Raw genomic sequence first — 14,165 nt, forward strand, 5'->3', positions numbered from 1 at the left:
CTTTGCAACCAAGATTTAAGGTACTTTGTTCAGCAGACCTAACTGCGTCCCTGTATCCAGCCTGAACTCGTGACTGTGTCCTGGTCTGGAGTGACCAGATAACCACAGTTGGCACTTTGCTCTTTTAGGCACTATTTTCACTTAAATCTTTAAAAGTGCATATCTCTGGTTCTAATGATTGGATTTCTGTTGTTTTGATATCAAATAACATACTAAATGTTACTCAACTGATGTGGGAGTTTTCTTGTGTGGTGTTTTCACTTTATTCCTCTTTGAAGAGCTGTATAAATACTTTACATACTGCCTGTAAGTTAAACCTGACTGCTTTGTGCCAAGCTACCAAAGGGTTAAGCACAAATTAATCTGGAGTTTATTGTGTTTCACCCTGACAGAGATTGAAGTTGCTGCTTGATTAAGGTTTCACCTCCTCATCCAGTAACCCAGTTTTCTACAGAGAGAATTCCAGCCAATGTACTACCCACATTCTTCTCTAATGATGTTACTACCTTTTAACCGTGCATTACTGTCTTAATCTCAAATTAGAACTAAGATGGTAGGCAGAGAAGTAGGTGTTAGACCTCAAAGCCATAGGGTGTTCTTCCCCAAATTTTTCCACTGCTAACCAGGGCCAATGTGCTGGAGCTCTCTACCCTAAACATTGTAATATTTGCTCATACCCAATTGGCATATTTAATTTACTTATATTTCCCTAGTAACGTGCAAGGCTTGTTAATTAAATTCTACTAAAAGGCCTGCAGCACTCATTGCAACACCCAATTTAGTAGCTCTCTAACCAGGGCTACTTCGACCTTGCAAGATCAATCCCTGCCAGGCCCAAACCTTCCCTTTTTAAACATTTAAGTCGCCCTTAAGGTAGCCTGGGTATGACTCAGAGGACAAGGTGCAATTAATTTAAAAGGCAGGACATGTACTTTTAAGTTTTACATGTCTTGATAGTGAGAAACTCCAAATTTCGTATTTCACCATTGCAAGGCTTATCGCTCCCATAGGATAACATTGGGACCACCTTATTAAGTCTTCTAAGTATAATTCCCAATTGTGAAGAGATAGACGTTTCAAGTTTGATGTCACTGGACCCACAATTTAAAACAACTTATGGTTAAGTTGGATTTCAAGTTACAGTTTAGCAAAGTTGGCATTTACTCACTTTAGCCATTTTGTGCCTGCTGCCTTCTATGTTCAGTCTGGGTTGAGTGTAAGCTGGGCTTTGTGTATTCCCTCTAGACAACCACACACAAAGGGAGCTGAGGTGTGTCTTGATTGGCCTTCCTGGGAGATGGGAGCGAGGAGCTGTGCAGAACCTTACACTTATACCGGAAAAGGCTGTGTCCTGACCACACACAAAGGGCTGCATATCCCCCGGTGGTGAGGCTGGAGCCAGGGCAGTAGGGGAGGACTTCTGTGCACTTCAAAGCTTTCTTTGAATTGTCCCCCACTTCAATGGAACAACTGGGTAAACTGGGTATAAGTACTGGACCCCTGAAACAGGATTTCAGTTCAATTCTTGACCTGTGAAGAGTCTGCCAGGAAGATGAAATGCTGTGTTGCTGGAAGGACTGACACTGGTGCTAACCCATCCTGGACCCTTAGAAGTGAGGCTTGAAATGCTTCTACGACAAGAACGCATGCATCCTCAATGAAACTGGCACATCTTCGCCTTTGCATGGGTCCGGAACCAGCTAATTCTTGCCTTTCGTGTGGATTGGAACTGGTGCATCCTGTTAAAGCGTGGAACAAAGTCAGTGCATCGCACTCAGAACTGGCACATCGCCGTCATTGCGTGGGTAATTTTCAATACATCGCTTCAGCTGTACCTCGCATCGACTTCGACATCGACGGAAGACCTGTTCAAGGTACTTTGGTTCAGCAAAATCAAGTGGGTCCCTGTATCGGAACGATGGCCCATCGTGGTAGACCTGAACATTTGACTTTGTCCCGGTCCAGTGCAACCAGATATCCCATTTAAGCACTGTGAGACTTGGAATCTTTGGTGTGGTTTCCCCTGACCTTTGCCTCTACTTCCTGTAGTTTTTCATGCTATACTGGATTTTGTTTTTGTTGGCTTAGATGCTTCGGGCACTTTGCCATAGCTGATCAGTGTCAAAGTGCAAGATTTCTCTGTGTATATTGTTATTACAGCTAGTCCTCCCTGATTGGCATATTTGATTTACTGGTAAGTCCCTAGTAAAGTCCACTGAGTATACAAGGGCCTGTAAATAAAATTATACTAGTGGGCCTGCAGCACTGATTGTGCCACCCACATGAGTAGCCCTGAAAAGCTATTTCAGACCTGCCACTGCAATGTCTGTGCACAGTTTTAAACTGCCATGTTGACCTGGCATGTGCACCGACTTGCCAGGCCTTAATCTTCCCTATTCATACTTGTAAGCCACCTCTATGGTAGGCCCACGGTACACCCTGGGCAGGGTGCAGTGTGTGTGAAAGGTAGGACATGTACTGGTGTGTGTGAAATACTGCCAATTACTTATTTCACTATAGAAAGGCTATCTGTCCCATACAATAGAATGGGGGATACTCTGTAACATCTTACATTGCCTTTTATTTATTTAAGCAATTTGTAGAGCGCAACAAATACCTGTGGGTGTCTCGGCGCTAAGGACGTGGATAAAGGTAATAAGGCAGATTGCCGTTTATTGAGTAAATAGCCAAGTCTTTAGTATCTTACTGAAAGAGAGTAGCGTAGGGCATGCTTTGATGTGTGGGGGAAGGGAATTCCATAGTTTTGCCGTGGCTACAGTGAATATTTTGTCTCCCCAGGAGACCTTGTATGTACGGGGGACAGTCAGGAGATTGGCAGAAGAAGATCGCAGATTTCTGCATGGTATGTGACTAGGCAGGGCTCTCCTTAAATAGATGGGACCTGAGTGGTGGATTGCTTTGTAGGCTATGCATAGTGCCTTGAATTTAATGTGGTTGGGAATTGTGAGCCAGTGTAGCCTTTTCACCACTGCAGAGATGGGTTGGGGCTTGGGAGTGTCTGTGATGATCCTGGTGGCAGCATTTTGTATCAGCTGTAGTTTGCTGATAACCTTTTTCTGTGCATTAAGGAGTAGTCCATTACAGTAATCTATTTTAGTCATTACCAGGGAGCTTAGCAAGGTTTTTCCTGTGTTGGAGGGAAGGAATGGAAGAAGTTTTTTGATCACTCTTAATGTATAGAAAGCAAAGGAGGTGATGGCATGTGCTTGGGCTTTGAAGGAGAGTTTGTCGTCAAAGATGATGCCGACGTTTCCTATTTTCTGCACCTGAGATGGGGGAGGCTTAGTTCAGTCGGCCACCAGGAAGGAGACCATGTGGGGTGTAGATTGCCGAAGATCATGACCTCCGTCTTGTCAGAGTTTAATTTTAAGCAGTTTTTGGCCATCCGGGAGCTAATGGCGATCATGCCTGCTTGGAAACTGGCCGCTATTTTTTCTCCGTTGTTGTTGATAGCTAGCACCAGTTGTGTGTCGTCGGCATAGGTGGTTAGCCCCATCCCATGGGTTTTGATGGTTTTGGCCAGGTCCGACACGTAAATATTAGTGTCAGACTGAGGGAAGAACCCGGTGGCACCCCACATGGGAGTGTGAAGGAGGGAGAGTTGAACTTTCCGAGGTTCACAAGCTGGGAACGGTTTGCCAGGAAGGAGGGCAGTCATTCTTTGGCCTTGTGTGTGATGCCCATCTCCCCGACACGGCCGATCAAGGTGGCATGATCGACCGTGTCGAAAGCGGCCGACAGGTCCAGCAGAATGAAGACTGCTGTCTGGCCTTGGTCTTAAGTTAAGCCTGGCTGCTCCATGCTAAGCTACCGGAGAGTGAGCACAGAATAATTTAGAGCAGCGGTCTTCAAACTGTGGGGCACCTAACACACATCTCAGATCTGGCCTAAAATAGAACAGCAAAAGGGATACGAATACAAAGTGTCGGAGTCAGAACAATAATACCCCTTAACCGGCCACCAGTTATCCATGATGTGTCTGCTTGACATGTTCTCTGTTTATAAGGGACATATTATTAAATGTGAGCCAATAATATTTTAGGTTGACTACATAAATGTTAGGTTTTTATGAAAGTGCAGACCCTGAACTGATTATGTTCAATGTGCTCTCATATTCTTTGCCTAAGTGAAGTAAAGCATGTGCTGTGGATTACACATGCTGGTTATGTGGGAAAGCAGGGATTTGAGCCTTGGTCTATTAGTTTCAAATTGTGCAATTCTGCCACTGCAGGGCCACATACTTCTTTCTTCTGCTTAGCATCAAAGATCAGTGATTTGTGTCCAAATAAACTAAGTGGATGGGAATTAGCTGTGTAGGAGTCTCAGCTGCATTCCTCTTGCTGCTGCAAATACATTTCTTATAGGGGTGGAGAACCCACCATCTAACTTTAGTCTGCTTCTATCTCACCTCATGAAGTGTAAATCCATCTGCAAGAATGGACTCATTCGTCACACTAATTAGGAGCTTCTGCAGTAAATGGAAACCTTCTTTACTTTTTTAATGTAATCATGTCCCTTGCCTGCCTTTGCTGTCTGGCTGTACGTTTCTGCTTGAAGGTGTCCAGAGTTGCAGAATACTGTATGGAACAAATTTGATGCTTACAACACAGTCGTGTTTAGGGCATTCCCACAGGGACATTACGTCTAGAACTAACCAACATGAAGGATAAATACTGTGCCTGACATTAATGAAAGCAGACTGTCCTTTATTTAATGATGCATTTTTAACTGTGTCTGGAACTCATTTCAGCGCAGTTTACCAGAAATTCTATAATATTGTGTTTTGTATAGTGCTTCATACCATACTTCTGCTGTTTCTATGTGCTGCTAATAACAAAAAATAATATTACTCAATTGGCAAAATGGAAGCATGAGTTGGCTTGCCAGGATTTGAACTTGTGATCTGCAGATCACAACTAGCCTAGAAAAAAGTTTGGAAAGAGATATAAAAATATCAATACAATACAATATCATGTCAGCTCTGGTTCCTGAGAAGCTGTAGTTTCCTCCTTCCTATTACCTATCAGGACATTTTTGGGAACTGCAAAGGGTTAAAAAGAAAAACGTTTTATCCAGCGCTGCAGCTAAGCAATTGCATGTTATCCATTAATATAGAACTTTGGCATGTTGTACCATAGGTACAAAATGTTTCCTGCTGCCAAAAGATGCATGGGTGCTCTAGTGAAAAAACAAAACAGATGGGGAGAAAAAGCTGCACAAATAAGACCGTATAATGTATCCTAATTAGACTTTGGGTTCTCCTGCACCACTGTTACCAGAGAAATTAGGCCACAGTGTGTAGTTTGTGGGCTGACTTTGGCTGATAACAGCACACCACAGTTCGCCATCAAATCTCTGACATGTTGGAAGATATCCACACACTACTCATAGCCGGCATGCCATCAAGTTTGCTTTTTGTTTGGCAACTGGGTGAAGCAACTGACTTATCAAAGGAAGTCAGTTTAATTACATATGCCCAGTATTGCCATGAAACAGTAATATAAGAAGATTTATATATTTTGCAAACCATTCAAGGGGCAGGCAACAGCATGTGACGTTTTTTGACAAGCTTTACAACTTCAACAGCCTAAATTGGGAACGCTGAGTTGGAATAAGCACAGATGGTGCTCCTTCTATGTGTTGTAAAAGGGAAGGTTTAAAAGTCAAAGTGTTGAAGGTGGCTCCACATATTATGTGAATCCATTGTGTGATACATTGAGAAGCACTCCTTGCTGTCTTAAGCATGAACAGTGAACTTGAGAATTTGAGAATTGAGCTGTAAAACTTATGTTCATTAAGACTCATCACACAAGAGCTCATCTGTTTGCAATGTTATGTGAAGAAATGGGATCGGAACATGATTGTTTGCTGTTTCACACAGACGTCTGGTAGTCATCTCATGGGGAGGTGCAGAATTTAGAAATGAAGCATAGCCATTGGACCCCTGCAAAGCAGGGTACCTGAGTAATCCCAATTGGCTGGTGCGTGCTTTTTGCCTAGTTTGCAGTCATCTTTTATGAATTAATTTCCATGGATTTGTCTATGCAATGAACTGGAAATACTTCATTACCATGAATAAAAAAAAATCCTGCAAAAGTACCTGGAACTATGAAGAAACCGGATTAAAGCTAGTCTACTCGAGCCATCCCAAAGTATGTCAGATGCTCTCAAAGACACAAAATATGATATTCAAGGTTTTCTTGAGATAATAAAAAAATCATCTGACATCTCTCTGGTACAAATTATAAATAATTTTCCTGAGGAAAGTGATAAACTGTAGTGTAATCTAAAAATGTTGAGGAAAAAACAGCAAAGGTACACAGTGGGATGGTGATAAGCACCAGCCAAAACTGACAGAATCTAAATAAGGCCCCTACAGGGGCCATACAGGAAGCATGCCAAGGTACTTAAATAAAGGAATATGCTAAAAAAAAGAATAAAAAGTGGACAATGAATAAAAAAGTTCCTTGAACCATGAAGGAGCAAAGCCTATTTCAAGCATTTACAGTAAAGACACACTCATTTACAGGAGACATACGGAACAAGAAGCTATAGGGTCTACAGGAGGATGCTATAGTTAAGGAAGAGAAGCAATTAAAGATGGGGTGATCACATCAAAATGACTTTTTTTTTCAGGGTGAAGATGGGGGATTAATATAATTCACTTGTGTAGTAAACCTCCTTTTCTGTGTGGTGTCATGAGATTGTATGTTTCTGATAATATGACAGTACTGTGAAAATGCTGCGGCCTCCCAGAGAGAAGCAGGCCAATGCGGGGGTGATAATTCTCGGACCGCTTTCCTGAGGTGAGGGGGCGAACGGCTAGCGGACGCTAACGACCATGATCCATGCCGCACCTGACTTAAAAATGGCGGCCATCCGGTAACACAGGCAGCGTTTCTTACCGCTGATCACACAGAGACGGAGCCGCTACAACCCTACACACATCGGCTCCATTGCCCTTCAGCTCCAGATGGGAATACTTGAGACGGCTGGCTATCAGGGGCTACATAGACCTATCCCCAGGGGGAACCCTAACCGCAGGCATGCTTGCCGCCCCCCCCCTGCAAGGAGGTTCCCAGTTGAGGCCTAGAGATATCACAAGCACAGTAGCCATATTGGTGACCACCTTGCTCCTGCTCCTCCCTGAAATGTGTGACAAGTGATGGACCTCCATTACACAACTTCTATTCGCCTGCTACCTTTTTCACCACAATCACAAGCTCAGCTGAGTCTGGCCAGTAGCGACTGCTGCACATTCCAGAGCTGAGGTACCATTCTGGTCAACTAACTCATCTCTTCGCCGCACCAGAAATCAGTAGCTGGGGTCGAGCCCTATGCCTCCGAAGAAGACGGCAACTCAAGCAACAACTAATGTTTCGAGCTTCTTCATGCCAGCTGACAAGCACCGGGCCACAGACCGCGACGATGAACCATCCGCTATGGCCCTTACCAAAGAAGATCTTATGTCCTCACTTCGAGACTTAAACGCAGAATTGCGTAAAGAACTATGTCAAGACATTCAAACTTCAATAGACCAGCTAAAGACTGATCTTACCACACTGCCTGACCCAGCGACCAGCTGCGATCAGGTGGCGGGATCTGGCATAGACACAAGATGGAAGAATCAATGGAAAACCCAACGGAAGGAGCGAAACCTGAAGAACAGAGATAAGGAAGATCCCCCCCTTTCATGCTCTGTCTCAAACCCTCCCCCACCGCTTTCCCTATTTCATTCTTTGTCTACTTATCCCCTCTTATCCGCTCTCCCCTGAATCTCTCCCCTTGCCTGCCGCGTCACCTAGCCCCCTGTGCCCTTTAACTAAGCACTCCTTCTCCCCTTGTTGGGGAAAGATCCAATTATTCCACTCTGGAGTTTCAGTGATCCCTCTGAGAGAGTCCACAGCACCAAGGGAGACACTCACAGTTGAGGTATGGCGCCCCTTGCCAAAGCACTCCCTCTCCCCTTTTTGGGGAAGGATCCAGTAGATAGGCCTTGGAGTCTCAAAGACCCCTCTGAGAGAGTTCAATGCATAAAGGGAACCTCGCACAACGGAGTTGGGGGAATGTTACCTCTTCCCCTGGGATCACTGCTTACGGGACCTTGAACGCAGCTATTACTCGTCTACCGGTTTGTGTCCCCGTCACCCTCTCCCTCTTCTTTCATGTTGTGTCTCTCACCCTCCCCCACTTTCCCTCCTTCATTCACTGTCTACTTCCCCATGCTCCTACCCCCTCTCCCATACCTGATTTTTCCGTTACGCATATGTCCTTATTGTTTATCTCGATCTAACATGTAACTATGTAGCTATGTTCTAATAACTGTGTAACCTTTGTAACGATGTAACCTGCAACTATGGTCGGATACTCATGTAAAGCGCTCTGATACCTCCGGGTCTAGCCAGCGCTATATAAAACCTTTCATATAAATAAATAAATAAATAAATAAATAAATAAATAAATGCATATGTTCTTTCTCAAAACTTGTTCTGTGAAACGGGTTACCTCCAACTATCTAGTAAGGTCAAGATAAGCATGAGCATGAAGTGGACAAGTGGTATAGAAATTAAATATTGTATTCATACTGCAGTAAGTGTACACTACACACAAATATGAATAAAGTTATAAGTCCAGAGACCACCATTTGTTTCCTCACAAAGCTGCAGTTTACCTAACAATGAAGTGCCCAAGATAAGGAAAAGTGGTTTGCCAGATAAAAAGCCAACTTTTATAGAAGAGTGCCCTGTAGGTCCACAGTGCTAGGTACTTAATATATAAAAGTGGAACATGCAAATATCCAAGAACAGTCCCAATTGCAAATAAGTCTATTGCTTTCAACTAAGCCTGCAAAAATGACAGAACCATGCTTAGAGGTTTATCAGCACGTTTTGTCTAAAGTTTATCAATGGGGGAAAATATTTGTGATAAGTGCAGTTGAAAAGGAACTTTTAAAAGTGTAATTTGTGATGACTGTAAGCAAAGTGGAATTAAATGTACTTTGCCTAGCTTCCATTTTACAGTTGCAGTAAACAGCGGTGAATATAGTCCTGTGAGGGATAATGCATCCACTTCCAAGAGCAGGAAAGTTACAATCGCATAAACCCATCTTCTACTTCCAGACTTGAGCTGCTGGATATTTTTGAGTTCCAATGAAAGTAACTAAGGGCCTGATTTAGATATTGAGGGTAAAGGTCCCACCATCACTTTTTCAAGGGATTTACCACCCACCAACTTGGTGGTCCACCCGCTCTATTTAGATGTTGTGGGTGAATTGACTAAAAACTGCCTGAGTGCGGCAGACTCCTCCAGGAATCCTCACCTGCGTAGACGTTGCCATAGGCAGAAGCGGCTTTTCCGTTTCCATCCTAAACACCATCATCCAGGTCCTTTCTTTGCTGCTCCAACTCCACCACAATGCCAAACGACTCCGTGGTTGCCTGGATCTAAGTTAAGCAACGTTTACTGTTGTCTTACTATGAATTGTGTGTTGAGAATTGCTGTAGCCATGTGTATTTCTGCATTGATCCTACATACAATTCTTTCTTATGTGCAAAGTGCTCTTTTTCCTACTTATAAAGGTCAAGGGGGAACACATTTTCACTTAAAAAACAATGTTGTTGTGGTGCTTGGGGTGTTGTGCTTGTGATGCCTTAGGGTGGGTATGTATGTTGTTTGCATGGTAAGCAATATGTAACTAAAAGTGGCATACACATCACCTGCATATGTTTTTGAGGCAAACTTAACATATGTGTATTGACATCAAAACAAGTTGTACTTGCCAGTCTCTACTCCACAGCAGCCCACTCCTTCATGAATCAGACACCAGGACAATGTCAGCACAACGGGGACATCTAAATCAGCTCGATAGAATACCAACGGCCTCCTGCAATGGAGCCAGCAGAGTCTCCACACATCTAAATATGATAGGCAGGACTTCAAGTCGATGGGGTATTTGAAATCGCTGCCATAGAGGGCCAGGCTGTGTACTCGTAAAATCGAAATCAGTCCCTAAGTTTGAAGGTAAAACATAGGTCCATATTGAGGTAGCAAAGTTCCTGACCCAAAAAGAAACTTCTGCAGCTACAACATCCAGCTTTGTGGTGCCAAAAAAAACAACTTCAGGGGGTGCTCAGTGACAACGTATCATACGTTGATGGATACTAGCTTACCTCTGCCTCAGACCTTGCCCCGCTGAAGGATTCTGGCTTACATTTCAGAGACAGAAGGTAAATACTTTGAATACGATGACCTGCTGGGTGTACCGGACCCTGATCTAATGATGTCTGCCTGAAATCACAGCTAGGTACTGGTCTTCCAAACTGTTTTTAATTGCACATTCCTTTTCCTTGCACTTTAAAAACACATACAAAAAATCTCTGGTGTCCCCTCATTGAGATTTGATAATCTTGGTGTCTTTTTGTGCATTAAAATTGTCTCTGTTTTAAATTGGTTTGGTAATTTTTGTTGTGTCCTTTTTTGAATTTTAAATTATTGGTGCTGCATGAACTTAACATGCACACCTCTGGGGAGTGCCTGTTCCTTGTGGGATAACTACCACAGGATGAGCAGATGTTTTTTAATTGTATAACGAACGTTTTTTAATGGCATAACAGAAAATCACTATTCCTATCATCTAATCCTTCTTATATAACAGAGTAACTGGTTCACAAAATAAGTGTATGACCATATCATGTTTGAAACACACAAAAAGATATGGGTTGAATGCTTTCAATAATTCTAAGCACTGACAATCACTCAGGGTAGCATTCCAAACAATTGTTCTTTTGCCCACAATGCCACCTCAGTTTGGACCCAGCCATACGCATCAGGCCCAGCGCATCTCAACTAAATTCTAAGGACCTGGTTCACATCAATAGGTTACTCTTTGTACTAAGTCTATGTTTTTACTACGTTTAATACAGAATATAAACTTACCAAAGAAGTGCATGTTACACGTTTCCACTCCAAGAGTATCGCAATTGGCTTACTCTTGTATGGGTTGTTGACGTCCCCTCCATAACCCCTCCCTGACCCTTCTTAAACCCCTCTTATCCCCACCCTAATCACATCCCCTTTAGTGGTAAGACTGCCCCTTTTTCCACCCACTCCTCTGTGTCCCTCCCACATTTACTACTAAAATCTATACTTACGTGTGCAAAGACTCTGCTGTCTCGATGGAGAACTCCACCCATGTAAATATAGGCAAAACGTTCACTTTGTAGTCTGTTTTGTAGTACTACAAACTTAATGCAAAGTGCACTTTGTGAATCATTCCTAAAATGTGCATACTCAGCTACTATTGAATTATGTGGGATGGCCTTGAACATGAAATGCTAATCAGTAACCAGTTAATTATTTGAATATTTCCTGTATATCTAATTAGACACTGGTTAGGAAGACAGCCATGTCAAGCTCTCTGAAATGTTGAAGGGAAAATAAACCACTTACACCTTAGCATGCATTTTGTAAAATGATTAATAGATAAACTAAAACTGTTTTCATCATGAGAAATGATTAATGTTTGAGAGGCAATTACCCCAGAAGAGAGGTATATCTGGGTTTTTACATACACAGTGGCCACGAAATCAGTAAGGAAAATGTAATGTATTCTTACAGACGCAGTTGGGTTTATTTCCGGACCACTGATTATTTTGTTGGCAGGTTATCACTCTCTCTCCCACCAGCTCAAACGCAGACTGGCACTCGAAGGTAAGTGTGTCCCCATGCAGAAAACTGTTGCCGGTTCGCTTCCCATAAACAGGCGTTCCTGGGTCTCCACAGCCTCCTTTTGCAAGTTCTGTTTAGGAAAGAAACAAACGTCACGAAATATGCATTTGTTCGATGACAATATGCTTAGGTCTTCAACACCTCACAAGTTTATTAAAACCTGTCAAGTCTTCACTGTCACAACATTTAATAAATATTCTACAGTGCAATAAATTAGCAAGAGTAACGGAATTTTACATTATTAATCTCTCAATGATCTACTCTATGACCTTTTCTGGCAAACAGAAATCCGGAGAACTAAGGGCAATTTTGATTTGGCAGCATATTTATGGAGCGATGAGAACTCTGCCAAAGTGCAATATTTAAGTCTGTAAAATTGTACATAGACATTTAAACCAATAAAATATATATATATATATATATATATATATATATATATATATATATATATATATATATATATATATATATACATATATTATATATATATATTATATATATATATACATATATATTATATATATATATGTATACATATATACATATATATAACGAGGATTCCTTCCGTGGAAAGAAATCAAGGAGTCGCTTTCAAACCACACAAATCCACAGGAGGGTGATTAAGGTTCTTTATTTGTATCCATAAGGTGCCAAAACCAAACCAAGGCCAACGCGTTTCGACAGCCTCCGCTGTCTTGATCACGGACAAGACAGCGGAGGCTGTCGAAACGCGTTGGCCTTGGTTTGGTTTTGGCACCTTATGGATACAAATAAAGAACCTTAATCACCCTCCTGTGGATTTGTGTGGTTTGAAAGCGACTCCTTGATTTCTTTCCACGGAAGGAATCCTCGTTTGCATTAATAGCGGTTGGGCTCAACCGCAGGAGCGACGCGGCCACAACTAGCAGCGCCTAATGAAAAAAGAAATGAGCCATATGGATATTTCTATATATATATATATATATATTCACTGAAAAAACCATAGGTTATAGACCATATATAGTTAGGAATTAGCATTTACAAAACCTTGAAAATTCACTGAAAAAACCATAGGTTATAGACCATATATAGTTAGGAATTAGCATTTAAAAAACCTTATTTTACTCACACAAAACCATTGAAATTCCATATATAGTTAGTTGCACTAACTATATATTGCGCACCCGCAATCCACTGCTGATCATGTCACATATTACATCATTCATGACATGGTCAGTGACATCACTGATGACATCACTGATGACATCTCAAATGACATCACTGATGACATCACTGATGACATCTCATTTGACATCATTCTTGTGCTAATACGATAAACCTCTTCAGACTCTAATATAACCTTGCATTGTAGAATGACCACACCAGTACAGCAACTTGCTAGACATCACCTCGGTGCCATCCGGATCTCGGCGCCCCACTGCAGATGAAGTGCCTCTCAACTATGAAACCACCACGGTGACATCCGGATCTTGGCGCGTTGTGCTGCCTTCGGCCTATTCGCACATCGGTCCGCTACTGACGCCATCTCACAGGCTAATGGGGCGACCCACGCCGAGTTTCAGCATTGTAGGATGACCACACCAGTACAGCAACTTGCTAGACATCACCTCGGTGCCATCCGAATCTTGGCATCTCAACGTCTAGTGGTATTTTCCATACAAAAAATATTGTTACGCTGCCTTTGGCCCCATTCGCACATCAGTCCGCAACTTAGACATCACCTCGGTGCCATCCGGATCTTGGCATCTCAGCGCCTTGTGGTGTCAGTCAGAAAATATTGTTGCGCTGCCTTTGGCCCCATTCGCACATCGGTCCGCTACTGACGCCATCTCACAGGCCAACGGGGCGCCCCACGCCGACTTTCAACATTGTAGGATGGCCACAGAAGTGCGACAACTTACTAGACACTACCTCGGTGCCATCCGGATCTTGGCGCGTTGTGCTGCCTTCGGCCTATTCGCACATCGGTCCGCTACTGACGCCATCTCACAGGCCAACGGGGCGCCCCACGCCGACTTTCAGCATTGTTGGATGGCCACACCAGTGCGGCAACTTACTAGACACCACCTCGGTGCCATCCGGATCTTGGCGCGTTGTGCTGCCTTCGGCCTATTCGCACATCGGTCCGCTACTGACGCAAACTCACAGGCCAACGGGGCGCCCCACGCCGACTTTCAGCATTGTAGGATGGCCACACCAGTGCTGCAACTTGCTGGACACCACCTCGGTGCCATCCGGATCTTGGCGCGTTGTATTGCCTTCGGCCTATTCGCACATCGGTCCGCTACTGACGCCGCCTCACGTGCCAACGTATTTTCTCCGCATTTTATACCCTATGCCGCATAACAGGTCATGTGACTTGTTTATAAAACTTTTCATTGGTTCATTTTACTTTTGGTTTCCTAATGATGGAAGGC

General features: G+C 43.1%; 1 protein-coding gene across 1 annotated transcript in view; it reads right to left on the reverse strand.

Moving 5' to 3' along the window:
• CSMD1 (CUB and Sushi multiple domains 1) overlaps positions 1 to 14,165 on the reverse strand; it is a 4,503,734-nt gene that overhangs the window by 2,092,969 nt on the left and 2,396,600 nt on the right. Inside the window, exon 13 of the mRNA XM_078647516.1 lies at positions 11,636 to 11,818. Coding sequence (XP_078503642.1) covers positions 11,636 to 11,818 — 183 coding nt within the window. The remainder of the gene's footprint in view (positions 1 to 11,635; positions 11,819 to 14,165) is intronic.

The sequence above is a fragment of the Lissotriton helveticus genome, chromosome 6 (assembly GCF_964261635.1).
Source record: "Lissotriton helveticus chromosome 6, aLisHel1.1, whole genome shotgun sequence".
Classification (NCBI taxonomy): Eukaryota; Metazoa; Chordata; class Amphibia; order Caudata; family Salamandridae; genus Lissotriton; species Lissotriton helveticus.